This window comes from Myotis davidii, unplaced genomic scaffold (genome assembly GCF_000327345.1).
Source record: "Myotis davidii unplaced genomic scaffold, ASM32734v1 scaffold631, whole genome shotgun sequence".
NCBI lineage: Eukaryota > Metazoa > Chordata > Mammalia > Chiroptera > Vespertilionidae > Myotis > Myotis davidii.
The window spans coordinates 365,592-388,682 of record NW_006282600.1 but is presented as its reverse complement, the minus strand read 5'-3'; the positions used below and the strand labels follow the sequence as shown (position 1 = coordinate 388,682).

The window sequence follows — 23,091 nt, the reverse complement described above, 5'->3', positions numbered from 1 at the left end:
GTGCAAGCCAGCACCAACCAGTACACTATTGCTCTCACCCTCATTTAGATTGCTGCTTTTGAGTATACTATATCATCGGGTCCAAAGGTAAGGAGGAAAACAAGCAGACACAGAGCAGGCGATTCTTCCTTACTCAACGTGTGGTGTGCTGTTCTACTATTTATTACCAGTCTGCGAGGATAGGAGTAGAGAAATTGCAAGTAAGTGCTTAGAAATTTTTATAGCGATTTAACAGAGAGATTTTTAGGTGTGTTGAGTCTCATGATTAAAAACTGTGGCTTGTATGTAGGTCTTTTGGTCATTTCCTTTTTATAGTAATTTTTAAATCATAGTTTACAAAATTTTTGGTTTATGATAGATTGGGAGGAACAAACCCCTCCTTCCAGGTCCTTTACGACAGATAACTTGACATGCACTCATCTATTCTGTGAGGCCAGGGTGGACTGGACAATCTTGACATTGACCATTTAACTATTAGGTCTAACCACTTGTAGCTGGAGGAGGGGCTGTATCTCACTTTGCTTTTCTAACACAGTGGCAGGAAGGCCACAAATCTGGAAATAATCGGGGAGAAATGAGAACTGGATTCTCGTGGTAGTAAAACAAATCTAGAGGCTATGAGTGACAGACAGGATGTTGAAAAGAATTGCTCCCTGGAAAAGTCTCTGCCATTCCTAAGGATCTGTTTGCTTAGGAAAATAGTTCCAGAAAATCATAATTGATCACATGTGCTCAAATTTAACCAGTCTCTTCTCCACACATCTTTCCTACCCCCAGCCTGAAAAATTGCTTAATTGGTTTGCTCCACCATCTTGGTTCTTTATTGCTCTACTTGCATGGTTGTATCATAAAACCGTAGCATCTCAGAACTATTTGGGGCCATGAAAGTCAGGAGCCCATGATGTAGGTATGTATGCACTTTCTGACACCCCACTTTACCCACACCTAGCCAGTCTTTATGAATATATGGTTATTTAATCTCTAGTCAAATACCTCCAGAGTTAGGAAGCTGATTGTTTCCTAGAACAATCCATTCCACTAAGGAATAGCTTAAATGTTTAGAAAGTATATCCTTTGACAGTCAAATATACTGTGTATCTCCTTGTAAATTCCATGCAAGATTCCAGATCTATCCTCATCTTCCATAGGTAAACCTCTAAATATTGGAAGACAATATTCACGTCTCCCAAATTCCTCTGTTGCATAGACTGAACATCACCAGTTCTTTTCACGGTCCTTCCACTGATCTTGTTTACAGGTTCTTCACCATCCTGCTTATTCTCCTCAGTTTACACTCTTGGCTACAGACACGCAAAGTTTCACACAGTGTATGTACCCTCCCCCTTCACAGGAGCCCCTACTCTTGTGTTGACTGAAACAGAGATCTCACATCTTTTTGCTCACAATTTCAGTGGCTAGCATTGAAAGATACTCTGAGGAGGCTAACTAAAAAAATATTGAGGATAAAACCTACCAAATAGGAGGCAAAAGTAAATAAATACAAAAAAAGCATTGTATATGAATAACCAAAATCTTTATTAAACATCTGCTAAGTGAAAATTATGGGGCAAGGCAGGCTAGTGAAGCAGATTGGAAATCTCCTTGGTCCTGACATAGATAAATGGGGAGTAAAAGATAATGGCTGTTCCTTTGTTCTTTTTGTCATACTAACAAAAGTAAATTTGTTCTTTTTGTCATACCAACAAAAGTAAAAGGATAGCATTATCTGAATTGGAAAGAGAGACTTCATAACACATTTGTGCATGTTCATGTGTGTGTGTGTGTATATGTATGTGTGTGTATGTGTGTGTGTGTATGTGTGTGTGTGTGTGTGTGTGTATGTGTGTAGTTTCAAGAAGGTCAGTGATTGCAAGGCATCTATCTCATGGCTCTGAGTCCCTTCTCCTCTCAGAGCAGGACCTCAACTTGGCTTCAAATCTGATCTCTACTCATGGCCATTAGGACTGTCCACACCAATCACTTTCAGCTTTTATCTCTCTCTGCAGACTCATGACTACTTGTTACATTGGGATCCTCTGATTTTGCCCCCTCACGATACCATTGTTAATCAGTGGAACATAGGGCCACTGCACAGGTTTAATTAGAAGTCATATCTTCCTCTCTTTCTGATATGATATTTCTTCTTATAGGGGAGCACTTCCCATTTGATGGCACATGAGTCTGCTCTCCAAGATCCATTGGAGATGTTATCTTTCAGGGACTGTTTCACTTCTTTTGGTGGTTCAGTTAGAGGCTTTGGGCTTGCCACCTTCTTGCTGTTTCCTTCTTTACTTTTCCACCAGTTGAGTATTGAATATCTTCTTCCCATTTGTTTCTATTCATACTATATTACCACAATTTAGTTGAGTCTTTCACTAAACTGGCCAACATGGCTTCATCCAGAGAAAATCAATTGTACCATTTAGCCACATTCATGCATTCAATAGTTTCTTTTAGCTTGAAAACTAATTATTAGGTTTAATACAATGATTATAAATCACTCACACTATTCCTGACACTCCCCCAATTCTTAGAGTTATGTGCAATACCCACCAGCAAGTGTAACTATTTATAGTATTACTTTTTTAAAAACTATATGTTTTTATTGATTTTAGAGAGAGAGGAAGGGAGAGGGAGAAACATTGATGTGAGAGAAACACACTCCTTACTGCAGATCAAGCCTGCAACACGGGCATGTGCCCTGAGTTGGAACTGAACTGGCAACCTCTTGGTCCTTGGAGTGACAATCAACCAACTGAGCCACACTGGCCAAGGCTATAGCATTACTCTTTGTTAAAGTCTCAGAGCCTAATGGCTCCGACAGGAAGCATCACAGGGCAGTTGACCTACATAAATGAACCTAGAATATATTCCCCCAACTAATAAGAAACAAACTGCCTAAAGAATCTCAAATTATGGTAACTAAAGAAACTTTTTGTCTTTCCTTATTTCATCTATCACCAGTTTACCTGTAGTAATTCCCTAGTCAACACTAGGGCATAAGAAGGCCCCGTTCTGAGTACACTTCTTCAATGGGCAGGTAATATCACTGTTAAAGTTTGCATCTAAATCCATCTTTGTGAACCATAGGAACTGCACAAAGGTCTGGGGTGAGGTGGGATTGGCTATCTTTTCAACCTATTAGCAAGAACCACCTGGTCTCTGTCTGGGTGAAAGTGTTATTATAATGAGCATTGTTCCCTTTAGCTTTCGTATGGCCTTTGAGCTATAAAAGAAAAGATCAAGGTATGAAAGCTGATTGCTTATAGCTAAGAGCAAGATAGAGTGGAAAGAATCAGGGGTCCTTTCTTGACCCTCCCCAACTCATTGTCCACTCCTGCCCCCACTGCCCCACTAACACCAAAGAAAACAAAACATAACTAGCTGTGATTCTTTCAAGATGTAGGTGACTACTAATGTTGTGACAGTGGTTATTTGCACAACTCAGCAGACATATTTGTCATTGTTTAAATACCTTCTCAGCAGGCTAAAATCAAGTTAATGAATAACTGAAAATGACACATTGGGGATGGAGAAGAGGGAGTATATTGTAATGAAAATTATTGGCGAGAACATTGGGGACTTCATAATTTTAACTACAGGATTTTTGTATACTAAAATTAACTTATAACCCAGTGGTATTAAACAATCTATCTATATATAAAAGCCTAAGAGACCATTACAACCCGTCCACCAAACGACCAGTTGACCAGTCACTATGACATTCACTGACCACCAGCGGGGCAGATGCTCAATGCAGGAGTTGCCCCCTGGTGGTCAGTGCGCTCCCACAGCCAGCCAACCTCCCGCATTCCCTCCTCCTGGCCGGCTGGCCCAATCGGCCCCAATTGGGACTGGATCAGCTAGATCGTGGGCCAGGCTGAGGGATCCCACCTGTTCACAGATTCATGCACCGGGCCTCTACTATTAATAATATTACTCTAAATGGGTAACTGCTTTACAGTTTATAACATGTATATCCATTATCACATGTGTTTCATTCAACAACTTATGAAATGAGCAGGTCAGAAAATGTTTTATCATTATTTTTACACATGAGGAATATGAGGCTCAGAGGAAGTGAATGACTTTGTCAAAGGCCACAGTATTGGGAAGTGGCAGAGACAGAACTGAGACTCAGTTTGTTTGACTTTTTAGATGAAATGCACTTCCTTCTCTTTATGTCTCAAGATTCAGCAGCCAAAGGGTAGGAGGGTATCATGTTCACCCATTAGATAGGATCCACCTCTCAGTGTTGGTGACATGGGGTTCCTTACACTGAGGTCACATGTTTAAGGAACTGATATCACAAGAAAGAAGGTTGGGAGTCACTACAAGATCTTGCCTGAGAATTTCAGGAATGGGTTGCTTAAGTGGGAAGCCACCTGCAACATAAGTGCCAATAATCTGACTGGTGGGTTTTCAAATAGTGCAAAGGAAATAGGTTTAAACTGTGGAAGGCATTGTTCAGTGGTTAGAGCATAGGCCCATGCATCAAAGGGTCATGGGTTTGATTCCCAGTCAAGGGCATATACCTGGGCTGCAGGTTCAATCCTTGGCCCAGTCAGGGTGCGGGGAGGCAACCAATCGATGTCTCTCTCTCTCTCTCTCTCTCTCTCTCTCTCTCTCTCTCTCTCTCTCTCTTTCTCCCTCCCTCCCCTCCACTCTCTCTAAAAATCAATGGGAAAAATACCCTCAGGTGAGGATTAATAAAAAAAAAAGGAAGCAAGTTTGGGTTTTTCAAACTATAGAATACATTTCGGGAAATCCTCCATAATTTATTCCTGGAATTGTTACCAACAGGGTAGTATAAGTAGATATGTTAATGTATCTACATGTATTTTGATCTCTGAACAGGACTCAACAACTTTCCTATTAAAAAAAAACAAAAACCTCCAGGGAATTTCATTCCCCTACAAACTTTCTACTCATTCTTCAGCAGGCAATATGATTTGTTCTTCAGCATGGAAATTTGCAGATTTCACCCATGATAAAAAGCCAAACATCAAGTTACTTCATTTATATTTTACCCCTTTCATCAAACCAACCCATTAATGAATTTATGAATATACATTTCTACCAGCCCACATTTATGAAGGCTTCACATGACAATTTAGAAGAACAGTTCAGCCATTGATGTGTCCTTCACCTTTCCTGTGTGCATAGACTTGTTAAGAGTAGAAATATAAGGTTGTACTTGTTCCACTAAAAAAGCAAACAAAACAAACAAACAAACCCCCAATCATTGGCTTAAATATTTTCTTTTTCTCATTGATGTTTTTTTCCAGAGTCATTTTTTTTTTTTGCCTTTAGATTGTAAAGTAACTGTAGGGGGGGTAATATTCATTGCAGAGACTCATGTGGTTCACAGCAGTGAAGTCTTAATAGCTTTACTCCAGTACTTCTGGGAAGAGGTGATTGTTAGGGGAGGGAGAAGGCAGCTGCTTTCCCTCACAACACCTGGAGATAAGAGAGACAAATAGGAAAAGGGACCCACCTAGATCTGGATTTCATGTCACCCTTACTCCCAGCCAAAGAACAAGTAGCAAGATTTATCTTTTCAGTTCCCAGGCTGACATGGAGAGAGTGAAAGTTTCTTGAGGGTAAACATTTCCACAAGAAATGTTTAATATGGGCATGAAACAGCCTTTTGGTTTCAATACTGTTTCAAGTCCTAAGCCCAAGACGTGTTTTATGACTTCTCCTCCCTAGCCCACCACTAACCAGCTGAAGCCCCTCTGACTCCCATGAAGCAACAAGGAATATTTCTATCTTCTATGGTTTGTTTCCACTTTCCTCATCCAAAGAAAAGCTTTCACAGTATATATGATCACTTTGTCCTGTCTTTGGCCCAGCTTAAGCCAAGACTATCTTTTTTATATTTTATGACTCGCAGTTATCAAGGCATTAGGCTCACCAGAATGTTCTGTCTATACCCAAAGAACAGTGCAAGCTAGAGCAAGAACAGGTCTAGGGAGAATAAGGAGTGAGGGAGTGGTAATGCAGATGTCTCTAAGATAAGTGTTTTTTTGCTGTGAGTTGATTTGTGAGCATGTGTTTCCAATAGCAGGTGTGCATACCTATATGAATGCATGCACATATGTGCATGCATTCTCCCATGTGTGTGTGTTTCTGTGTGGGTGAGAGTGGGGATTTGGTGGAGAGGGGGTAGATGCTTAAGGTAGTTAGTCATCATGTCTTGGCGAGGGACACCTGGCTAGACTTGCAAAGCTTCTCAGGAAACAGCCCAGGCCAAAGCATTGAGATTAGCCAGTTTCCCAAATAGCTCACAGTAAGAGCTTCCACAAGGCCAATAACTAGGAACAGTGCTGATAGTATACCAGCAACACAATAGTCAGCTTATTTCACTAAGTCCATCATGGATGATCTGTCTTTGGAAGGTAGTCTTAAAATGGGTGTTCAGTGCAAAAACGTCTCATACCTCTTGGGTTAAATTCAATCACTCCAGAAAATATGCACTGAACAAGAGATGTGAGAAAGCCTAAGAGCTTCGAGAGATTTTTGGAATAATAACAGTCTTCTGGATGTTATAAAAATTGGTAGAGCTTAAGAGGTTATAAAGTACTTTCACACTCATTATCACATTTGGTTTTCACAGTAATTCACTGAGGTAGGCAAGGATGATTCCCCCATTTTACAGATGGAGAAACAGAGGCTCAGAGCAGCTACATAACTTGCTCAAGGTTCCATGGTTAGTAAATGTACTAGGGCTGGAATCCAACTTTCCTAACCTATCATATAGATGACTGAGCTTTGCACCCATTTTATACTTCCTAGAATTCTTAGCTCACTGTGGGATGGTTTAGGCAGCGGTTCTCAACCTGTGGGTCGCGACCCCTTTGGCGGCTGAACAACCCTTTCACAGGGGTCGCCTAAGACCATCCTGCATATCAGATATTTACATTAGGATTCATAACATAGCAACATTACAGTTATGAAGTAGCAACGAAAATAATTTTATGGTTGGGTCACAACATGAGGAACTATTCAAAGGGCTAGAAGGTTGAGAACCACTGGTTTAGTGGGTTTTTAGATGTTTGAAATATTAAACCTGAATGCCACAGTGCTCAATTAGAAGGTGGTAAAGGCTGCAAACAGATCCGCTAGGGATCTTCCTAACATGACCTTCTGACTTAGTAGGTCCGGGATGGCACCTGAGATTTTGTATTTTTAACAAACTCTCAGGTGATACAGATTCTCTTGGTCCATGGACTCCACATGGAGCAACAAAGATCGGCGGGTATTGCTGAAAGTTGGTTATCTAGTTTTAATGGACTTTCACAGGTCTCAAACAAACAAAAACAAGGCAATTCTAATCTACATCTTCAGACTCTGTAAGCTCCCAAAGGTTGGCAGCAGCAGCAGCAGCAGCAAACCGACAGCTTTAATAGTAGATATGTTTTGAGTGCTTTCTAGGTGCCAGGTATGTGCCAAATACTTTGCTTGGATTATTTTATTTAATCACTACAACTCTGTGAAATGAACTGAGGAAGATGAAGCAACCCACCAAAAGGGAAACACATTAGGTTAAACTATAACTGTGGGTAAGACATCATGTCATAGTCATCTCACCAACAATGACATTCAACAACCAGAAAGGAGCAAGCAGTAAGAACTCTGTGTTAAATTTAGAAATAAAAATTATAGAAAAAGAGAGCACTTTGGAAGCTTTGGGATGAAGAATTTTAAAAGTGAGTATAGTCCAGAAAGTGTGGAAACTGCTCAGAACTCATTAGCACCCTGATGTACAAGCGTGCTGAGGGGCAGGTGTAGTCAGCCCTTGGTAACAAGCCTGGCTTGCTAAGATTGCAAAAGTCAAAGGAGCAAGAGAAGGGAAAATGAAATCTTTTTGAAAGTGGAAATAGCTCAGAAGAAGAAAACTGGGACCTGCAAGGTTAGAAGAAAACTCAAAAGATGTCGCTCAAAGACTCCAATAAGTACCTTGCCAGGGACTAGAACCAAATAAGTGAACATAATCACAGAATGCTGCCACTAGTATGGGCTGCAAAAATTGTGTGGGCTTTATTTTACAAATGGAGAAACTTCTAAAAAGAGGAAGGGGCTTGACCTAGGACATATGGGAGTTAGAAGCAAAGCCAGGTATAGAAACTAGGTGTCCTGCACTTCATCCGTGCATCGAAAGAAGGGAAGAACTGAGCCAGTAGGACCACTTGCTGGTCAGGTTGCAAAAGGTCTGTTCAGGGACAAAAGGGACAGAAGAGAGTCAGAACATACTCTGAGCTTTGTTTTTCATTCCCAAATTGCCTTTGGAGGAAGATTTGGAATTCAAAATGAGATGATGGTAAATGAACACAGTGTTCCAAGTCTGGTTGACTAAATAGATGTTGATGAATCACCAGCACCAGATGGCATCTACTCAGATTTTGAGTAAAATTGTATAATAGCTGACCAAAGTGTATAGCCTGTCATTCCAAGTAGGTGATGTGTAATGAGCCTGGCAAATTGCCAATGAGTCTTCTCTCCAAGAGAAAAATTTCAAAGGGGGAACCAAGGAATCCAGGCTGGTAAGATCACTGAACTTGTTAGGCAAGTGTAACCTATTGGGAGTAAAGCATTATTTTTCCTGTGAATTAAATTAACCACCATTGTGTCGTGTTTTACAGTTTACAAAACACTTAGGTATAATCAAGCCTAACTAATTGACTAGAATTCTTTGAGAGACTAAATGTGCATGTGGACAAAGGGAAACCAGTAGATGTAATCTATTTAGATTTTGAAAAGGCCCTTGACAAGGTCCTACACCAAACACTGTTAAAAAAGTTAAGTCACCATGGAATTGTGGTATAGTATCTTGAAACTGATAGGGAAGTAGCTTATAAGTAGGAAAGCAGAGACTTTTTCTGGAGACATATGAATGCTGTTGTGTCCTAGGTATCAATGCTGGGACCAATTAATATTTTGGTGAATCATCTGAACAACCTTTAGAAAATGAAAATATTTTCTGGGTAGCAAAAGGAAAACAAGATTTCAGTCTTGTATGATTGTATCGATTATCAGAAAAAGAAGAATTAAAGTAGAATTGTTTAAAGGGTGGCCTCTGAAAGCTCACTGACTGGCTCTGAATCCTGACTCTTCCCTTAAAGACTGCATGCCCTTAAGCAAATTACTCTACCTTTTCTGGTATAAAATTTCTCATCTGTAAAGTCGGAATAATTAATAACCCCTAGTTCATGAAGGTGTTGTGAAACTGATATGAGACAATGCATATACACTTCTGACACAGTGCTTGAAGCACTGTGGGAAATGTACAATAATTATTAGCTCCTATTATTTTACTTATTATTTTTATTCAATATTATTCTTATAGGATGCCAGGCTTTGAGTGATCATGTTATGCCAGTGATGGCGAACCTTTTGAGCTCATCGTGTCAGCATTTTGAAAAACCCTAACTTAACTCTGGTGCTGTGTCACATACAGAAATTTTTTGATATTTGCAACCATAGTAAAACAAAGACTTATATTTTTGATATTTATTTTATATATTTCAATGCCATTTAACAAAGAAAAATCAACCAAAAAACGAGTTCGCGTGTCACCTCTGACACGTGTGTCATAGGTTCGCCATCACTGTGTTATGCCCTAGAAATGGAACTTGGGAGCCATTACAGTCTATTTCTTGAAAGCATTGGCAGAATTTATTTTAGTGATTCAAAGATGAAGATGACTATAGACTGGGATAGTAGCAAAAGATTTCATGCAAGGAACTTGATAATTAAGGAGCACCTAGTATTGCTAAATACTGAGCTATATGCTTTACAAAGTTTATTCCTTTAATCTTGCAATAGTCCTATGATCCACATTTGATGGATGAGGAAGTGGAGACTTAGAGAGGAGGCTAAGGAAACTTGTCCTAAGTCCTGCTAGCTCATAAGGAATAGGCCAGAAATCAAAACAAGTTAGCTCTACCCCTAAACCTATTTTTTCACTGCATCATACTCGAAATGCACTTTGAGGTATGGGTGTAATTTATGAAGGAATAAAAGAGAGGTAGTTATATAGAAATAAAAATAGGCGATGGTATGAAGACAGAAGCAAGAACAGTATGTTTACAGGGCTCATGGGGCATGAGGATGGTTGTTTCTGCCAACATGGATGGTCCCTGTGGGCTAGAGGTGTGAAGTGAAGCTAGAAGCATAGTTTAGGCTAGACTAGTAGACACTCAGAACTCTGTTAAGGAATCTGAGCCTTGTCCTCCAGGCAATCGAGATAAGATGAAGGCAGCTGAGCTAGGAGAGGTAGGAAATGCTTTAGAAAGATTAACCTGGCAGTTGTATAAGAATTTGGTGGAATCTTCTGTCTGGGTCTGTGATACTTTGTTCTCTAATCTGCTAGTGTAAGGCTCTCAATACTCTTGCCTTAGTTTAGAAACCTGGAGAACACTTAAAATGTGATTGAAATAGAATATACAGGAGGGTGGAATAGAAGGGAAGCAGTGACAGAGGCAGGAAAAAAAATTACCAATAATATACAGGGATTTGGGGCCCAACTGTATATAAAGGGCAAGATAGAAGAAAGAGTCAACGATGACCAGTTTTAAGCCTCAGTGACCAGGAGAATGGTAGTGATTTTTAAAAAATAAAGATATTAAGGGAGTAGCCAGTTTTGGACTATCTGTTGGTAAATTTGATTTATGATACATTGAATTGGGGGTAACGGTGGGAAAGCTAGGTAGAAATTACTAAGAAGCAGTTGGAGATGTGAGATAGTAGCTCAAGAGAGCAGTTAAGATGAGAGGTTAATGAATTTATGAGTTGTCTCCATACTGGTATAATAGTTAAAGAATGTTCATTGAAGCATTACCCACAATAGCCAGAGGTGAAAACAACTTAAATGTCCACCAGTGGATCAGTGGATGAAAAAATTATGGTACATGCATATAATGGAATACCATTCAACCTTAAAATAGGACATCTTATCATACATTACATCATGGATGAATCTTGAGGCCATGCTCAGTGAAATAAGCCAGTCACAGAAGGGCATATATCACGTGAGTCCACTTTTATGAGATACTCAGAGTAGCCAAACTCATAGAAGCAAAAAGTAAAATGGTGGTGCCAGAGGTTGAGGGAGGGGAGAAAAGGGAAGTTACTGTTCAATAACCATAGAGTTTCAGTCATACATAATGAAACAGCTCTAGAGATCTATTGTATAATTTAAATATAATTAACAATATTGTACTATACACTTAAAAGTTACTTTAGAGAACAAATTTCATGTTAGATGGTTTTTTAAAAGTTTTTAATTTTGCCAAAAAAGTGAAATCATTAAAAAATTAAAAGAGCCAAAGTGAATGAAGTCTGTCTTTTTTCTGGAGAAGAGAGAAAAGATCGAGGCTTAAGAAGAGACCTCTGGATAATACCCAGTTTTAGAGTAGGGTTAGGAAAAACTAGTGCAGGAAAAAGGCTAAAGGAGGAAGAGGAGAAGGACATTAGAGGCAATGGGTGGTAGGATTTCAAGAAGTCTGCACACTGAAGAGGGAAGAGCCAAATTATATTTCCAGTTATTCCACCTAGATAAACCTCATTTCTTCTTTGAGCTCCACTTTTCTTATCTGTAAAATGGAAACAAGAGCACCTATCCATAGAAGAGTACTTTGCAAACTGGGAAAATAAATAAAACATGAGGGTTTTATTTTGTTGTTATTGCTTTGCCTTCTTGACCCCAGCAGCTTGATTTTATTTTTTCTCCATTGCTGTCATTTTTATGAAGCTTTGCGGTTATGTGTTATAGCCTAACTATGTTAGAATACTCATAAGAAAACAAAACAAATATGGTGTTCTCAGAAGAGAGGGTCAAGTGATGTCTCTTTCTTAGAAACTTACCCCATCATTTGTTTTCCATAGACTCCCAAGATTGCATTTGTTTTATAACGGAAAAGAACCAAGGAAATGTCCAATGGGAAACAGTCAACTGACTGTCAGTTCATTTTAGACAATGAAAAACATGAAGTTACCATTTTAATCTACCTAGGTTCAGAGATTTTAAAAAGGCTACCTGAAAACTTCATTTTCTAGAGTATTGTCTTTCCTTGAAGAGTTGATGGCATTGTGTTGCAGAGATTTTAGGGGAGTTACAGAGAGCAGATTCAATTGGTTTTTAGTTCCCAAGCATCACCATTTTAGCTCAGATTGGAACTGGCACTAATCAGTTACCTGCAAGGAAACGGAGTTGATTCTTCACTTTCATCATTCCATCACCAGAGCCTCCGATGCACTCATCTTCATCATCACCGCAGTCTCCACTTTCAATCTCTTCTTCATCAAGGTTCTTATCCACAACTCTACCTTTGGGCATAGACATGGTTCTCAGGAGCTGAAAGAAAACAGACAAAAATGTAGCAGCTCTTCATATTTTTTTGGTAGGTCTAAAACAGTATGTTATTAACAGAACGCACTAAATGTGCTGAATGAGTTACACAGAAGCTTTTAAAAAATCAATTTCAAATTTAAATAAGTGTAAACTGCTTATATGCTATGGAGTTTCATACTCCTGGGCCTTTCTATGGCATTTCATATGATTCTCTACTCCTCTACTCCACTTACACAAGAATGTATATTGCATCAAACCTTTCCATGCCATGGTATTGAAGTTCCTGAAAGCCTCCATGATAGGAGAACTAACATGAGGAAATTAACAAAACATAGGCAAAGCATATTTATATATTCAGAGGATGCCAAAATCAGAAAAGATACCTATGGAAGCCTCTTATAACTGTATTTACAATTATTAAATTAAAACAACAAATGCTTTCCATCAAAAGAAGAAGATAGCACTGAATTTTATGTATCCTTTAAATGAATAATTACAATTAATTGCCATGTACCATGCCTTGTCATTAGAAAAACTTTTAAAATATCTCCCTCTTCCATCATTTCAATAAGATGCTTTGAAATTCATTTTGCTTTTTTTGTATGTAATATGCCCATGTAGAGGCATGTTTGTTTTGCTCTTCAGTGTCTGGCTTTTCAGACACATTGTCAATGTCTTTCCTATGTTACGGTGAATCCCACTTCCCAAAAGCCTTTCTGCTGACCCAGAAGCCTAGCTCACAGCCTGAGTGGTTTCTGAGGGCAGTTCTCAGACTCCATTTTATTCTTCCTCACCATTTCTCTCCAATACCCTCCATTTCTGCTCTAGCTTTTGCCCCATCCCCCTTTTTAGTTCTACATCTCAGTTTCCCCTCCTATTTTTATTTAAAATTTTTTTATTGACTTCAGAGATGAAGGGGGGGGAGAGAAATAGAAACATCAATTATTAGAGAGAATCATCGATCAGCTGCCTGCTGCATGCCCCATACTGGGGATCGAGCCCTCAACTTAAGAATGTGCCCTGACCAGGAATCAAACCATGGCCTCCTGGTTCATGGGTCTATGCTCAGTCACTAAGCAACACTGGCTGAGCACTACCTCCTATTTTTAAATAACAGCCAACAAAAAGTGCTAGATGTACTGAAACTGAGATTTTTGTCATTGAGGAAGAGGTATCCAGAAAAAAAAATACTGCATACACAGGAATGTATTGGTTTCTCTGGTCTTAATTGTCTTATGTTTATTGTTACTGCAAAATATACCTTTGTGTTCTCTGCTTGTGATTTAACTGCTATACCAATATCAACCTGGAACAAGCTACATACTATAGAGAAATTTGACTCTGCAGGCTTATTTTTTAAGCAAAGAAAGAAAAGTCCAAATAGTTCTTTTCTGCCCAACAACCTCTAATGGTGTCAGAGAAGCCAATCCACCAACCATCGGCCACTCCAGCATCATCTTCACCCTGCACTCTAATGTGTTCCTTCTCTAACCCTCCCCCATCCTCTACCATTTGTCCTGCAAATCTAAATGTATACTATAGACACATAGGCTATGATAAGATAGACTAGGTGCTTCTCAAACTTTTTGGTGGAGTCAGGACCCCTTTATACTCTTATTGGGAATCCAAGAGAACTTTTGTTTATATAAGTTATATCTATCGGCATTTACTATCTTAGAAATTATAACTGAAAAATTTAAATAGCAAAACTATGATGTGTTAACATAAATAACATTTTTAATGATATATAAATATATTTTCCCCGACATAAAACAATTAAAAGGGAGGGTGGCACTGTTTTACGTTTGCAAATCTTTTCAATGTCCAGCTTAGTATGTTAGCTGGATTATCATATCTGCTTCTCCATTCAATCTGTTGTTATATATTGTTTTGATTGAAACATTTGCAGAAAATCCAGCCTCTCAAAATATCTCATGATAAAAGAGAAATATTTTAGCAGCCTCATCAGGTTATTGTGAATATTTTTCATTGATACTAGAGAAAAACTCAAGTGGAAAGGTTAGTTGTAATGTAGAATATGAAACTATATAAATAAATTTTTCATGTTCTGTTACATTAAAGTTCATTGGTATGTTTTGAACTTTGAATGGGTCTTTTACCCATTTTGTATCATCACCTATGGGTTATCCTGAAAATATTGGTTCACTCTACTATGCAGGTTTTCCAAATGTTAGCACCTTTCATTATATGATATAAAAAAATCACATTCATTAACATAACCCACAGTCTCATTAGTAATGTCTTTAAGTATTGGGAAGCCTTGAAGCTCATGGTAGGACATAAAAATTTTCCTAAATTTTAATTTTTTTGAAAGTTTAAATTTTATCATTGGCAATAAATAATTTCAATTTTCCTTTAACTGATAGGCCTTCTTTGTGTAAAACATCCAGAAAATACTCAAGTATGTACAACTAAAGTTTGTCAGTCATAGTCTCAACAAAAATGGTGTTTCATTTAAAAAAGTGGCTAGTTTAGCTGATAGCTTAAATAATCCCATAAGTGCTTTTCCTGAGACACACATCGACACAGTTTACAGTAGAAATACCTTAAAGTACTTCACATTTAATAACACAGAATATTTTTAAAATTATACTCAAGCCCGACTGGTGTGGCTCAGTGGTTGAGAGTACACCTATGAACCAGGAGGTCAGTTTGATTTTCTGGTCAGGGCATGTGCCTGGGCTGCAGGCTCGATCCCCAGTAGGGGGCGTGCAGGAGGCAGCTGATCAATGATTCACTCTCATCATTGATGTATCTATCTCTCCCTCCCTCTCCCTTCCTCTCTAAAATCAATAAAAATATATTTTAAAAAAGTTTTTCCTTTTAAAAAAAATGTATGCTCAAGCCCTGGCCGGTGGGCTAAGTTGGTTGGAGTGTTGTCCTGTGAACCAAAGTTGTGGGTTCGATTCTGATCAGGGCACATACTTCAGTTGCGGATTCAGTCCCTGGTTGGGGCATTTAAGAACCAGGAGGTCACAATTCGATTCCCGGTCAGGGCACATGCCCAGGTTGTGGGTTCGATCCCCAATTGTGCAGGAGGCAGCCGGTCCATGATTCTCTCTCATTGATCTCTCTCCCTTCCTCTCTAAAAATCAATAAAAGTATATACTTGGTGAGGATTAAAAATATATATGTATATTTATGAGTTAAGGTTTAATAAATTAATCATTTTTACTGCTTCAGCAATAACATTCTTAAATAAAACTGCCTTTAATTTTTCTGCAAGTGTATGCCATTGAAGAATACAGTGACTGCTAGTACAGTTTGGTGCCACTGCCTTGATCCATACTGTGATACCAACAGTTGTACTCACATTGCTTTTGAACCACCAGTGCAAATATCAACACAGTGAAAAAGGCAAATAATATCTTGGTATTTTTGTGCAAATAATTTTTACCTTGTGAATCCTTGGGTTTCATAGATTACCAAAGTCCATAAAGCATTCTTTGAGTACTACTAAACTAGACTATAGTATCACTTCAGTTGACCAGAACATCCTAATCTCCTTCTTTACCATCATTGCTTATGGGAAAATTGCTTTCAACATAAGCATTTTTAGGTTAATCTTCAAAAATACATCCTTCATATATGTCATGGATTACCTGAATTAGAATTGTTCATATAAGGGGATTTGTGGTTAGATATATATTAGTGAACTTGCCATTTCTCAAGCACATCTCACACCTGTACCTTTCATTAATCCCTTTAGCAAACATTAATTGAGCACCTAATAGGAGCTGTTTTCATTTCAGTCTATTGAAAACACTATATTCTTTCAAGCCAAATTCAAATGTCATTTCCTTAATAAAGCCTTCTTGGCTACTGCGGATGGTCATTATAATTCTCCCTTCCCCTCTTCCACCACTGCTCCCTTTATCTGTATCTCCTAAATACTCCTTTATGTGTGCAACCTAGCATTATTTATTTGTACATGTGACTTTGCTCTACCACCAAACTGAGTTGCCCAGGGGCTTTGTCTTATTTATCTTTTAACCCTATAGCATTTAAAGCAGTGTCTTGAACACAGTAGGCACTCAAAAAATGTGCTATTGAACTGAAACAAAGTAAAGTGGCATGGTATCTTTAATTTTTTAAAAGCTATTTCTACAAACTCATGAAAAATGAGAAAGCCAAAGCACAGATTAATTATACAAGAACTTGTGAATGAATAGCTAAATCCTTTTGGACGACCCTGGCTAAGATCTGTAGCTAATCTATAAAGGCTATTTTCCAACCTCGTGTACAATGCCCTCAGTATTCTCCGGTAGTCCAGTTTTTTTTTAAGTGCAATTAAAAAAACTTTAAAAAATGTTGCCATTGAGATAACTTTTTTAGTTCTTAAATTACTCTCATTTTGGAGACAACTTCAGCATTGAAGAAGGATTATAGTATACTTTCAACGTGTTTTACACAGACATCTGCTGATGAACCTAACCGTCACACATTAACAAAACAAATCCCAAACTAGAAAGCCATTGTAAATGTAAATCTTAAAGAACACTCTGAAGCGCCAGAATGTTGAAACAAGAGTAATCTTTCAGAGATGAGAAATTGTCAGCAAGGACTGTGGATTTAATACAGCCTGGAATTTGAAACAGAAATCAAACCAGCTAATTACAATGCACAATATTGACCTTTTCGTTCCCTCTCTCACTCTTTACAATGTCTTCCAGACTGAACACTCACTTTATAAAAAGAAAGTTATGAGGGTCTTGCACACAAAATCAGGTAACTTTAGGGGCCTAGTGCTTTTGATTAACTGTTCAGCATTTTTCAAAGGACACTATCCTATTAGCTTTTTAAAAGCCAAGGCTCAGAATAATTATTATCAATGTAAACTATCTTATTAAAACACAGGTCTGATTATTTCACTACCCTACTCCCACAACCCTTCTATAAACCTGACATTTCTGCCACACATTGTTCGGCACTCCTTATGGGAAGGACTTTCACAGTCCAGTTTTTTCTATATCTACTCCTCTCCTTGCAACACTGTTTGAGCCACATGAGAATATTACAGTTACTTAAATATGCAATACATTTTATTTTATAATTTAATGTTAATTATATGTATCAATATAATATAAAAAGGTGAAAGGAAAGAGACATAAGGGGAAAAACCTAGTTCTCAAACTTTAATAAACATTTGTATTTTCAAAGGTTGGTGAATTTTTGTGGGGGTTTTTTTCTTTTCTTTTTTTGCCTACATTTTTACATAGTTGAACTTGGACTTTAGAATAAAACTGACTAGGTTTGGAATTCTGGGTTTTCCACTTATTAACCTTTTTCCCACTTATTAACTTTGCTGTTCAGTTTCCCTAAACCTCAATGTCTCTTCATCTGTAAAATGAGGGAAATGGTGCCTGCCTCATAGAATTGTTGTAATGAAGAAATGTGGTAATTTTAAAATGTTAAATGTGATAAAAAACACGTAGTGCAGTACCATTAATGGATCTACTGAAATTTACTTAACAATTCTCTGAATATTTAATACTTATATCACTTCTAGTTCTTTTGCTTCTATAAATAAAAATGGAGTATCAGGAGCATTCACATAACTTTTTCTATATTTCTTTAGTTTCCCATTAGTAGGATTACTGGGTTAAAGGGTATGTACATTTTTATATACCATGAGAGTGAATCTCCAATTTTGTAAGGGTGATTTTTAAAAACTCAAGAACCTCGGCCCCACCCACAGAGCTTCTGATTTAGTAGGTCAGGGGTGAAGCACACAGATCTGCATTTTTAACCAGATCTACCCCTCCAACTTATCATGAGCAAATCACAGATCACACTAATCAGAAAGGCTACTGCAGTGTTACTCCACTTCCCAGAAACCCTCTGAAACCACCTCTGGAAACCTTAGCCCCATGTGTGTCAGGATCTTTAGTACATGCGTTTCGAACCACTTTTCAAAAAACAAATGCAGCCTAATGATTTCCTTTTCATTTACTGGTAGATGTGGATATCATGACCCTTTGTCTTTGGAGTTAATGAAAATTCCTGGGTGTAAAGGTAATTGACTTTGATTAGAAAGAGAAATATTTGAAGTTAGTTTTGAGACAGGTATTCATGGTTGTATAATAAAAGGAAACAAAAAGTCTGGAATAAATACTTACGAAAATTAGAACTATAGTATAAGAGGAAAAAATGTTCTTTAGATTTAGCGATTTCATGTTCTTAAAATCATAATAACTAAGATAACAAAAGAGCTCTGCATCATGGGACAATGTGATTTGTACAAAGCTCTTTTCCTGGTTGGTTGACAGGAGAACAAAGATCAAAGGACACACTGGTTGTTCTTAGGGGGATCAAATATGCTGAAATTAGACCAGTGAGAGCAGCAACTCTTGATCTGTCTATATGGTATAAATAACGTGCCTCTTGAAATTATCTTGATTGCAAAGATATGAACCTTATCAGCCACACATTGTGCTAGGGCCTAACATATGTTCTCTCACGTAATCCTTGAATCTTCACTGCCAATTTGTGTAACAGGGAAGACTGCCATCCCTATTTCCCACATCAAGGGAGGTTACTGAGGCTCAGAGAGGGGACATGACTTGATCAAGTCATTGTGTAAGTGATAGAGACCTTATTAAAAATAAAGTCTTCTGCTCCAAAGTCCAGAGATTTTCAAGAACAACATGCTGTCTTAGGTAAAGGCATCAACTAATGGGGCTTTCATTTCATATTTTTGCCATTTTGACTGCCTTTACCTGAGATAATTTCCAGTTCAATCACAATTTTCCGGATTCTATCCATGAGCTATACCTCGATGGGAAGGCCATTTGTTATTTATTGGTTGGAGAGATAATGACATTGGATGCCTCCTGCTTGTTTTCCTCAGCCTTGCTATCCACTGTGTCTTAAATAATCAACCTATCTAATCATAAATGGATTTGTTTTGAAAAGATTCAGACAACTGGTTAGAATAGAGTGAAAAATTCCATTAGTGCTGCTACATGGCTAAGAATTTTCTTGACTTTAAGCTCTTTAGCATTTTAAATATAAAGGATAAATAACAAAATAGATACTGCAAATGTAGGGCTTGGTAGGTATTTTGAGGAATTAGCTGGTTTTGTCTCTTTTGCCTACTCACATACCTCTATCTAGGCATTTAAAAAATATCTGGACTCCCAGTTACATTTTAAAGCTATTAAGCTGGGCTTATAAAACCGATTTTGAACTATCTGGATGCTCAGCTTTATACAACCTGCAAAGAATGCTTTGGGGGCCCAGTTTCCCATGTCCATGGCAATGTAAACACATGCTTTACTGTTTGTATTTGAGTAGCATAAGCTAATGGGAAACAAATGTGGTGGCTCCAATGAATCCCAGCTTTTTTTGGAATGCCATTATTATTTATACAATGTGCACATCCACAAGGCTTAGGGCACGTGACCTCTGCATTGCATACACACTTCCTTTGAACAAATGCACCAAACCATTGCCACAACTAATTGGAAACAATGGCAGCTCCACATATTTCAGATGAAGCCAGAACCCAAATATATAGGGCTAGAATTAATGGCTATATATAGAGTTTACACATTGGAAAGGCAATAAAGTATAGCAGTTAAGAGTGTGAGCTTTGGAATCTAACCAGTATGGATTTCAATGTCTACTCAGCCTATGTACTAGCTGTATTACTCTGGGCAAATCACTTAAATTCTCTGCACTTCAGTTTCCTCACCTGTAAAATAGAGGATAATGCTATTCACTAACTTCACAGGGTTGTTGAAGAATTAAATTAAATAGCACCATTCACATTTCATAGTCCCGTGTATCTTTCTTTCATAGAACGTTTCACAGTTTATAATTATATATTCCATGTTTTACTCCATTAGACTAACAGAAGGGATAAATAGTCTGTTTCTATTATCAGTGTGTGGAACAAAGTAAATTTTCATTATTATTCATTAAATGGATGAAAGAACAAATCAATAGAAAAATGCGTGTGAAGTGCTTAGCACATTGCTTAGGAAGGTAATAAATTCTCAAACATTGTTAAGTTTGCTGCTGAGGATGATGATGATCATGAATAGAAAGAAGGGGAGGAGAAGGAGGGAGAAGAGTGGAAGCAGTCATAGTATCAGACATGAAGAGCTTATTATAATTGCCTTGTAAGGCAAAACAAGTAACACTCCATGACCAAACACTAAGGCACCAGAAAGAAGAGTCTGAGAAACCCTTCTGGATGCTCCCACTAAGATAAGGATCTGTGCATTCAGTATACACACAGAGATGTTTAGGAAAGAGCAAAAGGACTGGCTATAGGCTGTGCATCCACGTGATATTGATAAGAAGACCACCCACAGCCAGATACTCTCTTGTCTGGGCATAATTTCCATGTCCACCACTTATCTACAGCACATACTTTCTCTACCACTTTCAGCTTCCCAATTTTTACTTTGTTAATGTAGCACTGAAACTTGTGAAAATAAGTCCTTCCAATTAAATAAATGTTGGGATAGTAAAACAAACAAAGATATAAAAGAAGCAAACTTGGGATGGGATTAAAACTATCTTAGTGGGGCTCCCTCTCAGTAGTATAAATAGTTCTCTGCAGTTTTAGGAAGCTACCCAATGCTTTAAAGTAAACAATTTATAATAACACTAGTACCCCAGTGCACAGATTTTTGCACATTGAAAGGAAATTAAGTAGAAGGTGACTGGCAGGGCAGGACTGGGTGAGACCGGCCAGACATGCCCTGGAGCCAACCTCCCGAGGTCCCTCCCTGGCCGGCTGCACCTGGCGTGGCACTGTGGTTCAAAGGGCTTCTGTGGAATGAGCAGGATCTCTCCGGCAGGTGGGGTCCTTCAACCTGGCCTGCGAGGATCGGGCCAAAACTGGCTCTCTGACATCCCCCAAGGGGTCCAGGATTGAGAGAGGGCAGTTCTCAGGTGACACACCCTGGAATCAGGCTCCCTCTTCTCTGGTTCCAGGGTGTGTCACCCAAGAACAACCGCTGCAGCTCAGCAGCTCCTGCATTGAGCGTCTGCCCCCTGGTGGTCAGTGTGCATCATAGCTACCAGTTGGACAGTTGGACGGTTGCTTAGCCTTTTTTATATAGACTAGTGACCCAGTGCACAGATCACTAGTTTGAAAGAAAATTAATTAGAAGGTGGCTGGTGGGGTGGAACTGGGCAAGACAGGGTGGACACGCCCTGGAGCCAACTTCCCACAGTCCCTCTCCACCGGCTGCTCCTGGGGTGGCACCGTGGCTCATAAAGGGCTTCTGCAGAATGAGTGGGGTTCCTCCAGCAGGTGGGGTCCCTCAGCCTGGCCTGTGGGGATTGGGCTGAAGCTGGCTCTCCGACATCCCCTGAGGGGTCCCAGAGTGTGAGAGGGCACTCTGTAAAGTTTCTGTCATATAGGGCGTGGAACGCAAATGCAAGTGTGCAGTAAACCAGATTCAGGGCCGACAGTGCCCCAGCAACAACATAACCCAAGGCCGAAGGTGGAATTGTGTGGCCCCATGAAGAATCGGGCTCCCTCCTCTCTGGTTTCGGGGCGCATCACCCGAGGACTGCTTGATTTGTTGGTGGCAGGTCTGTGGTGCCGGCCAGTATGTGTCATGGCAGCTCCTTGTTGAGCGTCTGCTCCCTGGTGGTCTGTGTTCGTCATAGCGACCAGTCAGATGGTCAGACACTTAGCATGTTAGCCATACACACACACACACACACACACACACACACACACACACACACACATATATATATATATACAGATTACCAATAGCTTACAACTGTATAGTGTTTTATTATTTTCCAAGAGGTGGCATAGCATAATGGCTAAAAGCTCATACTCTGTGGTCAGAAAACTTATGTTCAAATCTAAACTCTGTCATTTACTAACCCTGTTACTATAAATAAGTTATTCTTTAACCACTCTGAGCCTTATGTTTCTTTTTTTTTTAAATATATTTTATTGATTTTTTACAGAGAGGAAGGGAGAGAGATAGAGAGTTAGAAACATCGATGAGAGAGAAACATCGATCAGCCGCCTCCTGCACATCTCCCACTGGAGATGTGCCCGCAACCCAGGTACATGCCCTTGACCGGAATCGAACCTGGGACCCCTCAGTCTGCAGGCCGACGCTCTATCCACTGAGCCAAACCGGTTTCGGCTTATGTTTCTTATATATTAAAATAGATATAATAATACCTGTACCTACCTGCCACATTGCATGACAATGGGGATTAAATGAGACAATCCATGTAAAGCACTGAAGTTAGTACCTGGCAGTAAGTGCTCACACAATGATATGTTAATATTATATAGTAAAACCTAATAAAAGAATAATATGCAAATTAACTCTCATTCCATCACAAAGATGGCGGCAGCCACAGAGCTGGAGTGAGCAGGAGGCTTGAGTTGCCCCAAGGGATGGAGGAAGCCAAGCTTCCCACCTGCCCTGCCGCTCAAGGCTACAAAGTTTCAGTTATAGAAGATAAATCCCAGATACCTGCTTCCAGTCAGAGTGGCCTCCGCTCAAGGAGGGGCTAGGAACCTGGGTTGCCAGGGGCAACCCAGGCTTCGAGCTGGACCAAGGCAACAAAGTTTCAATTATAGAAGTTAAATAAATCCCAGATGCCTACTTCTAGCCTGCCAGGCGTGACCAGCCTGAAAACGGACCTCAGCCCCTCACCCAGGCTGGCCAGGCACCCCAGGGGGTGAGGGTTCCCACTGGGGGGCTTGACCAGGCTCC

At 39.1% G+C, this 23,091-nt stretch overlaps 1 protein-coding gene across 1 annotated transcript in view; it reads right to left on the bottom strand.

The window, feature by feature from the left end:
- The window catches only part of GPC3 (glypican 3), a gene marked incomplete at its 5' end in the record, with an annotated part of 396,960 nt that overhangs the window by 40,005 nt on the left and 333,864 nt on the right, over positions 1 to 23,091 (bottom strand). The window contains one exon of the mRNA XM_006753133.2: positions 12,199 to 12,358. Within this exon, the coding sequence (XP_006753196.2) occupies positions 12,199 to 12,358 (160 nt within the window). The remainder of the gene's footprint in view (positions 1 to 12,198; positions 12,359 to 23,091) is intronic.